Source organism: Serinus canaria, chromosome 1 (genome assembly GCF_022539315.1).
Source record: "Serinus canaria isolate serCan28SL12 chromosome 1, serCan2020, whole genome shotgun sequence".
Classification (NCBI taxonomy): domain Eukaryota; kingdom Metazoa; phylum Chordata; class Aves; order Passeriformes; family Fringillidae; genus Serinus; species Serinus canaria.
In genome coordinates this window covers 72,861,594-72,876,334 of record NC_066313.1, presented here as the reverse complement: position 1 = coordinate 72,876,334, position 14,741 = coordinate 72,861,594, and the positions used below count along the sequence as shown (strand labels likewise).

Sequence of the window (14,741 nt, the reverse complement as noted above, 5' to 3'; positions counted from 1 at the left end):
CTCTTTCACCTTAAAGCCACTGTCCCTTGTCCTATCACTGCATTGTAAAACATTAAAACATCCCTCTCCACTCTCATGTTATTTCTTGCTAATTATGCAACACTATTTATGCACAGTGGAATTGCTTCAAAAAGAAGCAATCCCTCCAAAAAACAGCCTTGAAGATGCTATCTCAAAAGGTGGAGGGAGGACTCAACTCTCTCACTCATCAGCAAGCCTCACACACAGGGTTTTTCTCCTATATCACATTCACTGACTGATTACTCAGTTGTTCTAACTTCCCTCATGCATTTTATCCTGTAGCCTTAAGCATCTGTATGACAAATTATCCTGCAAGGCAGGAAGCTGCCTAAAATAAGGGTCTGTATCAGTAAAAACAGTGATGGCCTAACTCCTTGTGGAAGCAGTAAGTATTTCAGCAATGACAAGAAACTTTAAAAGCTGAATTATCTGTTATTTTTTTCTTATTTTGAAATGAGGATGCATGTATAGCATAAACAAGTGTTGTGGACAGAATGGAAAAGAATGATTTAGAAGAGAGAGTTTCCCCATAAGGAACTGCGAAAATGTTCAGAATATATTCTGTAACTCGCCTTTGCAAATTAACTCCTCACTGTTGAAAAACATGCCTGCAGGTCACTTGTAAAATTAGACCAACCAAGACACTTTTTCCACAAAAATTTATTTGAATATTTTGTTCCTGTTATATTTAATGCAACTTGATAAGTTCCTTTGCTCCAAAGGGTTCCAGTGATTAGCACTTGCAGATCGCAGCAGGGTGAAATAAAATTGAGACAAATATTTGTGGAATAAATATTGGTAATGTTTACAAATTTGCCTTTCATATGAGCATGTCAAAAAATACAAATATGTATTAATCAGAATATGTGACTGCTAGCTGTTAGTATCAACTTCCCAAAATGCTTATTGTCCAAAATTTTAAATGGCTCATGTCATATTTGCCCATTTCAACTGATTAAGATTTTGTATCTCTGTATCTCTATATCTCTATATTGGATTTACATAAAGGTATAGAAACCTTAATATCCATTTTGAGAAGTTTTATTTTGCTACATCAGTCCTTTCCTTATGACTTATCTGAATAGTCACTGGATGCAACAAGTTGATCGGCTCCAAACATCAGGCAAGCCACAGAAAAGAACAAAAAGATGAGCACTTAGGCAACAGCCATTAAAATGATGATGATCCTAATTTTCCAATGCCATTACTCTTTCTGGAAAGGTTTATTGTCTATGCTGTACAATAAATGTAATAATGATGGTGAAAGGACTATAAAAATAACCTAAAAGTTTATAAATCAATAGCAAAGTGACACACATGATTCTTTAACCCAGCTGAAGTTTATGGACTGATATCAGATTTGTTTGGCATTACAGAATAAAATCTGGATGAATCCATTCTTAAGTGTAGAATTTGCTTCATCTTGAATTGGCTTTTTTGCTCTTCTTGCAGTTGAAAAGGACAGGGAACTTCTTTAGCATTTCCTCTTTGGTCAAAATCAGATTTAGCTGGAGGTCCATTAGGCATGGAGGCTATGGCAGTGACCATCCTGTCACTGAAAAATGGAAATTACCCTAGAACACTCAGAGAAGACAAAAACTAACAATGACAGGAAAACGATGCAACTGTTAAAAAGACAACTGGACCTCACTTATAATCCAAATTTGTAATCCACTCGTTATCCACAGTGTTACATATCCCTCAGAATGTGATACAACCTCAGCAGACTTTTTGAATGTAAGGAGCTGTTTGGGTAAAGGGGTTTATGAATGTGTACATATATATATGTTCATGCACTGTGGACATAATACTTCCATGTATTCCTCTAGGCTGAAGAGACAGAATTAGCCTGTTGGGCAGACTGTGAGAGGAGCAATTTAAATATGTTCATCAGATACAAAACGCTTTACTTCAGCAGTTATCTGTATTTATGTGTTAAAGTATTCGCCAGCAATCAGACTTTGGTATACAAGGTGGAAAGAGTTTGTGGTTTGGCCAGTTTCTGTACCAAGCACAGACTGTGCTGTAGACAATGATTTACAGTGTCCAGCTGGAGCTGCTTTAAAAAGCAAACTCAAACTCTAAATTGCTAATTAACAAGGTACGAAGATGCATCCACAAACGATCCATCAACTACTGTTGAATCTCACCTGGATATGATGCCGGCATCTTTTAGAGGCACAACTAAAAAATTAAGCAGCAGATTTATTTGTCTTGTGTTTGATGTCTGTGTAACAGAGAAAGGTTTAAACAGTACGTACATAACTATAACACTACGATTTTGTAAGTCTCATGAAGAAATACTGACATAAACATAAAATGGAACCTCTTTGGAGATAGGACTGTTCCTTCCTTGCATTTCTTCAGTGCTTCTCACAATTAAATTGCAATTTTGAATTTTGATCATTTACTGCTCTATTTACTTTTGTAAAAAAAAAATCTCTCCAATTAATCCTCAATCAAATTCCTCCACTGGCTGCATTCAGTGGAGGCAGATAGACAAAAATCAGGTTTGGGCGGGGGGGGGGGGTCTTTAACTCAAAAAACTGAAAACAGAAGCGTGCACGTGCCTCAGAGCCAATCAGACTACAATCAATTCATACACGGCTTTTAGTATGCTGTCTCAGTAGTTAAAGAAGAAAGAGGCTTTGGAGTTCTAATTTAAAGAACAGTACAGGACTTCTGAAGATCAGCTTTAAGAACAAGCTAATCACTGTTTCAGCATTCAGTTTCAGGAAGTCCTTTCTGGAAGTCCTTCCACTTCATCAGCCATGCTACATGGCAGACACAGGTGTTTGCCTTTAATCAGTGAATATTAGCTATGTTCCAGGTATTCCATTAACAGTGCTTATTGCCAGGCCATAGTCAGCACAAAAAACATCTCTTGGAATAGTAATGGTCAAGAAATACTGCTCCTGCTTGTTACCAATTCAACAAATAAGCATCCCCTGTGCCATTCTTTTAAATACTTTCATTTTTAAATTAGATTTTGATTTTCTGCTCAAAACCACCTAAACCTCTATGTCAAGCCAAATCTACTAACTTTCCAATTTTGATTTGAGTTACCTGTTCTCCCTGTTTTATCTTGCAACAGGATTGCTAGGCAAGGATAGATTCCTTCACAAAATAAAAACTGTTCTATTAAGGAAGGCTTTACTGTGAGTCGGCATCAATTTTTTTGGAACAGTTTTAAATACATGCATGCTATGCAAAGATTGGACCAGATAAGAACACTGTAACTCAAAATGACTCCAACTGGTTAAAGGAAAAATGGCCTGAGTTAGAAACTCTTCGATAGGTATTTTCCATATTTCTCTACAACAAGAAAGATAGTGCTGACAGATTAAATGATATATATCTATTCTCATCCAAGGAGCCTAAATTGCTTATATGCAGTATTAACTTAACTGTTAAAGTTGTAAAGCCAAAAGCTAATATCAGAGAACTAAATATTCATATTTTGTGTTTACTCTGTGAATCAATTCTGTGTAACTAAAGAAGATGAAGTTGCTGTTTGTATCCACAGCTCCTTTCCCTCTAAAACACTAGTTTAAGAGAAAAGATAGAAAACAGATCAGGTTGAGCCACTGGACACTGCTGTTCATCAGCCCTTGCCTTTGATTTGTCACTGCATTGTTTACACTTAAGGACAAGCAGTCATTTAAAAACAGGGTTCCTTAGAAACTGGAAGGCATTTAGAAGTTGTTCAACATCTGAAGTCTCACGGCTGATAACTGGATACTTAGGACATACAAAAAAGCATTTTACCACTGATTCTAACCATCTCTATTTCAGTGCTGCAACTGTTGCACAACTGTAAGGTCAAAGGAGCACAGAGTTGGGAATGGGCACCCTCAGGTGTAGAAGAGATTTGGAACATGAAAACAGCAATAAATAACAGTATACAAACATGAGGTCTAACAACCTCATCCCTTTACCTACTAACCCCCAAATTCAACATGCCATAAAATCAGCAGACACCCACTAAACTGACCACATTAACCATCACACTGACATGATAACAAACAAGAGTTTCCCTAAGGTAGCAACATCCTCTAAGTACTTTTCATCATACCAGGCAAATGTTCAGCTCCATCAGTTTTGTAAAATAGATGACTTTGCTAGTATGGCTTGTAAAGTTGATGGTGATGCAGTTAGAAAACCAAGAACAGAAGTGTAAATAATAGGCAAGAATGTTCAGCTGCTAAGAGTTTCTTCTGAATTATACTGCTAAGAACACTGTACCACTGCCTCGTTGTGTTTCAGTGACACATGAGAAAAGATGGACAATCCTTCTCTAGCAGTTTCAACAGAATTGTAAGGCATCTACCCGAAGGACACCAAAAGATTGCCAGCCCCATGTTCTCATCATGACTTTAGGTATTCCCACATACCATCTTGAGCAATTTTAAGATGGTTTTTGGTCGATTTGCTATCAGATTAGTTTTACAGTTCAGGTCAGCATCTCAGAGAAACATTTCCTGAAGATGGGAAACCTGAATCCTGAACTGAAAAGAACTTACAGGAAATTTACACAGAATATAACAAGAGCCTCCTCGGCTATGTGACCCTCAGGCACCACTGTTTTGGTGGGATACTGCACATAAAGATCTGTTCCCCACTGTTATGCGTCACTTCTTAAAGCAAAAATCCTGTTTAAGAAAGCCATTTTAGTTTCCTGCATTAATTACTGCTCTCTAAGACAAACTCCAAGGTCATAAGGGATACCAACAATAACTCAAAAGCCATCCACAGCCATTTCACATGAGAACCATAGAGAGGCATTTACAGACTGTTTTTTGCCAGGTCTGGACTACTTCCACACACCTCCACAGTTCTCCAGCCACAGCAGGATCCACATACATTCTCCCACTACAGCACATCACAGTCTGATACCGAGATGTACGAAAGCCTCACCCCATGCACTGACTTCTCTCCAAGGCCAACTCATACAAATGCCAAAAAGATCATCCTACAGTCCCTAGCATGTTAGAAACTCAACACATGAGCTGGGGGATGTGGCTAAAAACATCAGATGAATATGTTGCTACCATTATAAACACATCAAGAGCTGTGCAGACTGGCAGAGAAACAGTTTCTGGCAACAGAGAAGTCTAGTTTTTGACTTACAGGGCAGGTTACAGGACCTACTCCTTAGTCAAGCATCAAGCTTGAACTAATTGGACTTCCCAAACAGTAGGATTACTTTGGATGACTTAGCCTTTGATCTTTTTGACACAAATGAAGTGAGTCCTGTGTAGTTTTTTATTGTACCTAATGTTTACATTCAAGTTGGTCAAATGGGCCCACAAAACAAAGTTTCAACAGGGTTTGCAAGTGCCTGTTCTGGTAATGTGCAACCTCTCTAGCTCTTTCAGTCCTTAAATGTGCTTTTGAAGCCACTCCAGGTAAAAGCCGTAACTTTACCTCTGCATACACACACATGCACACACAGAGATACTGTGGGTTACTCTGTAAGCAAGCTTATTTAATGCCCCTCCATAGCACCCGTTAAAAGCAGTTGACACTTCCACTTCTTCTGGGGAGATTTGCCCTGCTATTTTAAACCCAACAGGTCGGTGAGCAGGTTCAAGGCTCCACTGTTTGTTGAGCATCTGTAGAAATGCTTCTTTCAGGAGAAAAAAAAAACAGCTTGAGATGCTCAGTACCCTTTACATCTGCTGCTCAGCTGGAGACACTGTTAAAAGGCCATTAGAAGCACAAGGTGAAAGACCTCACAGGCCAGGTGAGCTGGAGAGCAATTTGCTGTTTGCATTAGGAGTATCAGCCCTGGCTGCTTCCTTCTGATGCACTGAAAGCAGATCCTGTACCCAGCCCTGAAAATCAGGACCAGGACGGGTGGCCAGCAGGTCTCCATCCCATCTCAGAGCTGGGGTTGTGCTGCAGAGCCTCTCACTGCACATTCAGGTTTCACAGCGGCTGGAGGGGACAGCAACCCCCCCAACACAACCCACAACCCCTGACTTTGCCCACAGAGACTGGCTCTGCTGGGCAGATGTCACAGTAGGACAAAAATTGCTGTCACCTGTGCAGAGGGAACCTCTTCTAGCACATCTCTGGCAGCACCTGCCTCCAAATGCCACGTGTCTTCTGTGTTCCACAACTGCTCAACAGAATAAAGTGCTGCTGTTCCACTTTGCTGGAAGGAAAAGGTCACGTTAGCCAAAAGAAACTCATCGGAGAGAGCTGATGGTCTTTGTGACAGCCTCCTATAACAACAGCTAGAAGTGTCCTTTAAGGGGAGCTCATTTTTTTCTATGTGTGCTGGAGCTCTAGAGCAATAGGTAGTGAAGAAAGCAAATCCTGGTTTCAGTAGGTTTTTAGGCCTTTTTTACATACAGAGGAATAAAGTGCTGTGAATTTTACCAGCATACGTTTTCTTGCCATCTGCAACACATTTTAAATTCCTTTTGCTTCTTATAATGTATTCTCTCTCTTTAGCATAATAACAACTCTGCCTTTAAAAACCAACCTTTATATGCTGTTCTTAAGAATTTCTGAAGAAGTGTTAATTCTTTTACACATATTTAAACTGCTAAAATATGTGGCTGGTAGCATGAACAGTCAAAACCACAGAATGTGGGTTCCCTTCATAGGGAGAGAGCACCAATTAACCAGGTACAAAAGGGGGTATTCAGTCATAGTTCACTAGAAAAGTAATTTCATTTTGCTAGTAATGGGAGTGCTGATACTTTGATACCATAATGGAGTTTTAAGCACCAAGCCTGTTATTTCAACTAGAAATTTTAATGTAATTATGCATTATTACTTTACTAAGAAGAAAGGAAGATTAGTATGCACAGTTTTCTTACATGTATCGTGGGGAATAAGACAGAGATCTCCAAGTGATACTGCAAGATGCTCAAGTCATTCAAAAGAAATGGCAGGTAGTAGTTTTAAAGACAAATTACCCAGAAAAGCTTTTATTGTTGATCGCTTGTTATAAGATTTGCCATTTGCAAGTAATTGTACATTCAGCTGAAACTGACCTTTTATGAGAGCCAAGTGGTAATATAAATGAAATGAATATATTCTTTATTGCAGTAATATAAAAAAGAATGGCCTGAGCTTTTAACATAGTGCTTGACCTCTGGTGTCTGAACACCACCTAATCTCAGGAGTATTTCGCAACAGCATATGATGAAACAAGTACCAATACAGCTTTAGAACAGTTTAACACATTAGCACTTAGAAGTGTAGAAAATATTATACTTTAGGTATGTTTTTTGATTATAAATGAGACTGACAACAGAAATAAAAGAGATTATTAGAGACTATACACTGAAGTTCATAATTACATTAATTATTCAAGCATTGTGTTTTCTATTTTAAAGTCCCTCTTTCCAAAATACTCTGACAAAGTCACACTGGGAAACTCCAGATGCCGAGATATAAAATTCTCATTCAAAACTGAATTATTTATAAGCATTAAAAACGTGCTATTTCTTCTCAAAGGGCCTGATCTTACAAACATCACCTTTAGGTTTTAGATGTGCATACATAAGTTGTGTTCCCTTTAATGGCATCAGTCACATACAAACCAATAAATATGTACAGAAGTGACAGCAAAGATAGGTCTTAGGAAAGCTGCACTTCCAAATACCTACATGCACCATGCACTCACAACTGGAAAATACGGGAGGCCATAAGAAGAGGTGGCCAGAGAGACTTGATGCTGCAATTACTGCAACTGCAAACAGAGATGAGAGGGGGTCACGCACAATGTGGAGGATACAACTACAACAGTGTTCAAACAAAAAGGAAGTTTAAATTTTACATGAAATTCCATGTCCATCTTCACTGCCATCATGGAGATCGGGAGTGAATGAATGTCTAATGGCCCAAAACAGATTTCACAAATTTACACTGAATATAGCATTTATTTTAGCAAGGCTATTTCTTTTAAACTCTGATGAGGCAACCTCGCAAGGTGTTTGTCTGTGAATCCCCATCTACTTCCTGGTCTACAGGCACTTTCTTCTCACAGCTCTCAGTGAGAGTAGCAGAGAAACAGTAAAAGAAGGTATATAATGAACAAGTACTTGAATACAGACTCAGTCAGAAGGATTTTCCCTATTCCGTCAATCTATAGCTGCATTTTAGAGTACGAAAGCAAAACATTCAGAAAAAATATCTTGGGAACATCTGACATGGACTAATGGCTCCATTGCATGGGTGACTACTGAGGTATTTATTATTATTATTATTATCATCATTGTTATTATTACAATTTAGGAGCTACAAGCAACTGTGTTATGTACGCTTGCTCGCTTCAGTCAGCGCCTCTGTATTATGCCAGTATAAAGCCTATTCATCAAAGCACAATTTCAAGTGACTCCTGACCTTCAAAATGAAGGGTTTACTTCTGCTTTCATTTCAGTCACTTTGACTATGGTGACTGTGCTGCCAGAATCTCACCTCGTCCATCATCTGTGCAGGAGAACAAAGTTCACATGCCTCTTACACAGCATTTAGAATTCAACATCTTTACTGCTGGATGCTTTATCAGAACAGTTCTAGTTTTTATCTAAATAAACTATTATTCAGCAAATAGTAAAAACCCCCCAAATAAAATAAAAAAGCAAATCCCAAGCAAAACCACTACCCTTCACCATGGAAGTGGAAAGGCACAAAGCCGACACATCCACTACTCTACACAGTCAGACATTCACTTTCATTCAGAAAATTCTGAGGCAAGGGCACAATCCAACTTTAACTTTTGACATTTCATTTTCATGGCTTCCTCTAAGACGATGTAAGTTACTAAAGGCACGGTTGGAGCTAAACAAGTATTGCCAAAAAATATGTTCTATGATTTTTCTCTTGTGTCATGGCTTTCAAATTACAGATTTTCCTAAAGCAGAACATTTCCTACAAAGTCCTCCAGAGCTCCACTAATACTCATGAACGCTGGGTCATTGCAACCTGAGTCTCACAGTAGAACTCTTTCTAACACAGAGGATACTCCACTCAGAGAGTAGCCCTGAGTAGCTCCTCTCAGGCAGGAGCCCATTGCAAGGACAGCCAAGCACACACTGCAAGCTCCAGCTACTCACCCTGCATGTGACTGACACACAAAACCAAGCCCACAGCAGCATACCGAGTAGACTTCAAATTTCCTTCCTCTGCCCCCACTCCGAGGTAAAGTTCATTTATTGAGGACTTACTTTGCTAAGCTATGTCAGAAAACAACTTCATGTGCTGTACTCCGGTGAAGGTCACAGCACCAGAATGTGGTTCTTAGACAAGACATCAGAAACAGAAGGGTGATTATGAGTACGTTCTATACAATCACATAGAACAATTTAGCATTGTTGTAAAAGTACAGTGAACAACTCTAGTCACATTACTGCCAACTTCAACATATTTCACGTGCAACAAAATACCATAGGAAAACTCTTCCTTACAGAGCAAAAACTGACAACTTATTTCATCTGTAATTTCTACCATCTCTGTGCAAAAGTGAGTGACAGGATAAATAATGTTACAGAAGTTATTTAACAAGTGTCTTGCATTGCAGTTCCATTCAACAGAGATCCCTCTATGTCAATAACCTCTATAATTTAAACAGATTCTTCACAGCTCTTTACATCAGTACATACACACTTTGTCCTAGTACATACACACTGTCTTCAGTTTACCATTTCAACAGTCGTAGCTAGAAAATAGCTTTTAAACAAATTACAATAAAAAACATGACTACTGTAAAATCAAAGCACATAAACCATGCAGTGTATTACTATTTATCATCATATTATCAAGACATTGATGCAAAATCTTTTGAAAACACAATGTTTGTTCAGAAATAAGACTGTAATAAAGTTCTTTGAACTCCTTAAAACATGAGGCCTTTGATGGACTACACTTCCATAACACTAACAAATTGCTTCCTTAACCAAATCAGAATGATGGAAAAAAGACAGAATGAAGGAAAAAAAAAAAAAGGAAGAAGAAGAAGAAAAAAAATTTTCAATCCTGTACAATTGACTGCTTTAACTACACTTACAGCATCACACCAGGTAGCAAATACAGAGCTTTAACAAGAGCCCATGCTGCAGGAACAGCTATCACCCCACCTTGCAGCACTATGCAAGAACGACACACTTTAAAACAACCCTAGTCTTACAACAACTCATTTGAACAGCTACACACAGAACTGCTCAAAAGTTGATACACCAACTAGCAAAAAGGAATATAAACCACAAAAAACCCCAAACTACTGCAACAGGAAGCTCAGAAAAAACCCTCAGACCCCCATAAATCATGTACTTAATCATAAAAGCAGACTTAGTTACAAAACTTAGCAGGAAACTTTGGAGTAATTTTGGATTGAACTGCTAATAAATATTTAATTACGCTGAGTCTTTCTGATATATGTCAACAGAAACTTGTAAATGCTGGGCTTTCTTAAAGATTGTATGTCAACTTTGCACTGTACAATCAGAAAATATATGAAACAATAAAACTTCTCAGTGAGCTGAAAGCAACAAGTGTTTACCCAAAGTTATTAGCAGTCTGAAATTTACTAGAATTTCTTTTTTTAGTGTAACAGAGGATATCCCACCATTCTGTCTGAAAGCAGCTAGTGTAACAGTGAGCAAAGGAAAAGCATGACTGCATATTCAAAGGATCTGTGGCTCACAGGAGAGATTTCATGATTTCATATAACTGATGAGCAACCTGAATATAAATTACAGGAAAAAGCACAGAAAGACCAGAGAATCAGTAAGCCTGAGGGATGAAGGTGCAACGGAACAACCTTCCTTGTATCTTTGTGAACTACAGCCTCGCTGTCCTGAGATTTTCTACATTTATCATTCCTCATGTAAAGTGCTAAATGTTACACAGTGAATAACTGTGGCATTATTTCACCTCAAGGAAGATAAATCTACTGCTTCCAACTTTCAAGAGGAAGCGAGCAAACCGAGGAGCATCTAATTCACTCTACAAATAGCAGGACCTAGCAGCAAAGTGCCAGTGGCGAAGCATAAACCTTTTCTGAGGGCTCAAGCAGTCCGATTTAAGCAGCCCCTGCTCATATAATCACGTATAATAGCTCTCTTTTTGTGGTGCTCTCCGATTGCTAAATGAATTTCAGCCCGAAACGTATTTTTATTCATTCAGTCTTTAAGATGCAATACTGAAAAGGTTGTAAGGAAAAGCAGGGAAATAGAATTACAACAAAAAACTGTTCCCAACACCTTCGTGGGCGGATTGCGATATAACCTGTTGTAGGCATGTTTCAACAGACGGAAGAGCCAAGTTACAGGCTGCCGGGCGGCTGTGTGTGGATGGTGTGGGTGCCTCTCCCCGGCAGCCGGTGCCTCTGCTCGATCCGTGCTGCGGCGGAGGCGCCCGGCGGCGCCTCCAAGGGGCGACCCTGCCGGCCTGGGGCCGCGGACGGGTGCGGAGGGCAGCGGGACTGTCCTCCTCACCCTCCTCGCCCTCCTCCTCCTCCGCCGCCTCCTTCATGCCCTGTGCCCGCGGGTAGAGGGCAAAGTTTTCTCCCCGGCACAGGGCGGCAGCGGGGACAGCCGCCACTGCGGACCTGCCCGCTGCCTCTCGCCGCCCGGCTGCAACTCTCAAGAAGTTTCAGCCAGCGAACAGAAACGCGGCTGAGTCTGCCGGCGTCCCCGTCATTCCCACCCTTTTTTACTCACCCCCCACCTCCTTAGTTTCTGTATTTATTTAATCTTTATCTACACGCACATACACGCTCCTCCGGGAAGCTCCCGGGTGCCACCGGGCCGTCAGAGCCGCTCCGCGCCGCGCCGCGCACACAGCGCCGCGATCCCGGCTGCGCTCCGTGGGGCGTGCGCGCAGCCCGGCGGCGGCGGCAGCTCCGGCCCGGCTCCGCGGTCGCTGCCCGCTCCCCGCCGCGCCCGGCCCCGTCCTTACCTGCGATCTCCTGGTAGGGCACGCTGGCTAGGCTGAAGCCCTTGGCGCTGTACGCCTGCCGCACCTCGCCGCAGCTCCGCGCCTTGCCCTCGGTCCCCCAGGCCGGCAGCACCGGCAGCAGCAGCAGCAGCAGCAGCAGCAGGAGCGGCGGCGGCGGCACCGGCAGCAGCGGCCCCGCCAGAGCGCAGCGCCGCGCAGCCCCCCGCGCCGCCGGCATGGCGCGGAGCGGAACTCCCGCGCGGCGCGCAAGTCCCGCGCCGCCGCCTCCGCCGCTCCGCCGCGCCTCCGCCGCGCCCCCCGGCTGCGGGGGCGGCGGCCCGGGAGCCCCCCGGCCGCCCAGGCAAACTTTTGCGAGGCGGGGGGGAGATGAGCGCGTACACGCACACATGCGCGCACGGCGGGGGCAGGAGAGCGGTAGCCTTGTCCCTCCGGCTCCTTCTCCTAACGCAGAGCGCTCGCCCCACGCCGAAAGAAAAAAAAAAAATTGGAAAAAAAGAAGCCAAACCACCAAACCAAAACCACAAGCAGATACCCCACAACCGAAAGAAAAAAAAAGAAAAAAAGCAGAGGAAAAAAGAGGATAAAAATCTGCCTGTAGCTTCTGTAGCTTATGAAGATTAAAACCGCGGGCGCGTTGCTGCGAGCGGAGTCCCGGGGCAGCGTCAGCGCGATCCGCCGCGGAGCTGTGCCTGCCGCCTCTGCCAGGAGGGATGGAGACGGTGGGGAAAGCAGCCGGCGTGGGGATGGACTGGACAGCGGCTCGGAGCGTGCCTGTGTGCCTCTGTGTGTGTGTGTGTGTGTGTGGTGTGCGTGCGTGTGGTGCACTGGATGCGTGTGCCTGTATTTACGGGAGCCGGGGAAACCTCTGCTCCGCGCAGCGTTGGAGCAGCCTCCGGAGCCAGGCAGGGAGAAATCCTGGAGACAAGACACTGCGAGGGAGAGCCGCACATGCACGCACACACACACACACACAAACACACACACGCACACACACGCACACACACACACACAGAGAAACGTGCTACACATTGCATCGCCGAAATACTGAATACAGGAGCAGAAAGCAAATCCTGGTGTGGATCGCTGTTTGCTGGCAGAAGGAAGGAAAAGCACCCTTAGCCCCAAAAACTTCCTCCCTCACCACAAATCCAGCTGCTCCTAGACCCAAAATTACAAATTGCCTGCTAGCAAGACGTCATAAAGGTACTACACCTCGGCAGTATTGTTCTCTGTATTGCTCTCTGTAGTACCAGGGTTAGACTGGGCCCCTTAAATACTTTTTCCCCATTATTTGTTGCACACATAAGTACCTGAGCTGACAAGCTAGAATGAGGATTAGTCCATCTTCTAAAGGAAAGATGTTTCTGGGCATCACACAAAGAATGAGAAAACAAGAATGATAGTCCTTGACCTGGATAATTCCTGCCAACCTAGGAGAGGAGAGCAGAGGAGCAAAACCATAAATCTCCTTTCTGCAAATGAGCATCTGCAAAAAACTGAATCGGGGAAGTGAAGAAAATTCCTGCAAAGTGAATTGTTCTTGGGTTAGGGAGAGAAAACAATGTTCTGTAAAGTATTTTATAGCAAAATCCAAATTTACAGCTTTAAAAGATATCACAGGGCTTTTTATTAGTATTGTAGAGAAGCATGATAGCTTGTCCAAAGTGGAGAGAGAGATGTCAGACACAGGATGAAGTGAATGAGGCCCAACAGAAGACATAAAAGACCATGATCTTGTAGACTGACTTATCAGTGAGGAGCCACAGAGCAGTATCATGACATATCAAAATTCAAGATACTTTCACATTTAGACAGAAATTTTTAGGTGCCAGTACTGCTGCGGTGTCACATTAGCTGCAGTGTAAGTTCTGGGTCTGGGCCAGTGTACACAGCCTGGTCACACCTGGCGTTCTCTGTTCCTCCAGCCTCCCTTCCTGTTTTACCTCTCCCACATTGTCATTCCTTCTTCCCTCTCCTTTTTCCTGCCATTCCCCAGCACAATGATGCTGCTCAGACACTATGCACACAGTGGGAAAGCAGTGCTTGTGTGTATCGTAACAGTGTCATCCAGCCTCTTCCACCAGAGGCCAGGATGCAAGGGGACCCCTTCTATAACAACCTACAAATAGAGAGCTCAGTGTCTTAACCAGCCCACTACAAATACCCAGCTGTTAGTACATGTTAGTGCCCCGTATTAGTGAAAAGTTAGACATGGTTTGTGTAATTACTGTGTATTTACTGTAGTGAAAACTTAGACATGGTTTGTGTATTTACTGTGCAGAAAAGTTTTGACAGATCTGTATATAAGATCTCAGGGCGTGCAAGATACATGGAAGATACACTCAGTTCAGCCCAAGACAGGAACAGAAGGGTGTTACAAATGTTAAACACACCTCCTTTCTTCTGGATTGCTCCAACAGTCTTCTATGCTGTGGTCAAAGCCAAGCATTAATTTACCACATATTGAGCATGACACAGTCCCTCACAATCCAATGTTCAGCATTTCTCCAACCCACAGGAAAGTTAGTTGACACAGATTCAAATATGCAAATAAGAAAATCAGCAAACTGTTTTGAAGTGCACAAATCACTGTAAAAGAGCAAAAGAGATCCTGTGATTAATTTAGGGGTGCCTCTAGGCAATTATTTTTTAAGAAAAATGTGAATCGGCTAGAAAAAAAAATGGAGCATGTTCACCCCTGCATTTTTTGCAAGTACCAGTTGAATTCATACCATTGTTAGTATAATTAGCACTTTTACATAAGACAATGACAGCGTGATATAACCTTTATATAACATGGG

General features: G+C 42.2%; 1 protein-coding gene across 1 annotated transcript in view; it reads right to left on the bottom strand.

The window, feature by feature from the left end:
• Positions 1–12,328, bottom strand: part of GPC6 (glypican 6) — a 714,343-nt gene extending 702,015 nt beyond the window's left edge. The window contains exon 1 of the mRNA XM_050980236.1: positions 11,941–12,328. Within this exon, the coding sequence (XP_050836193.1) occupies positions 11,941–12,328 (388 nt within the window). The remainder of the gene's footprint in view (positions 1–11,940) is intronic.
• Positions 12,329–14,741: the final 2,413 nt, after the last annotated feature.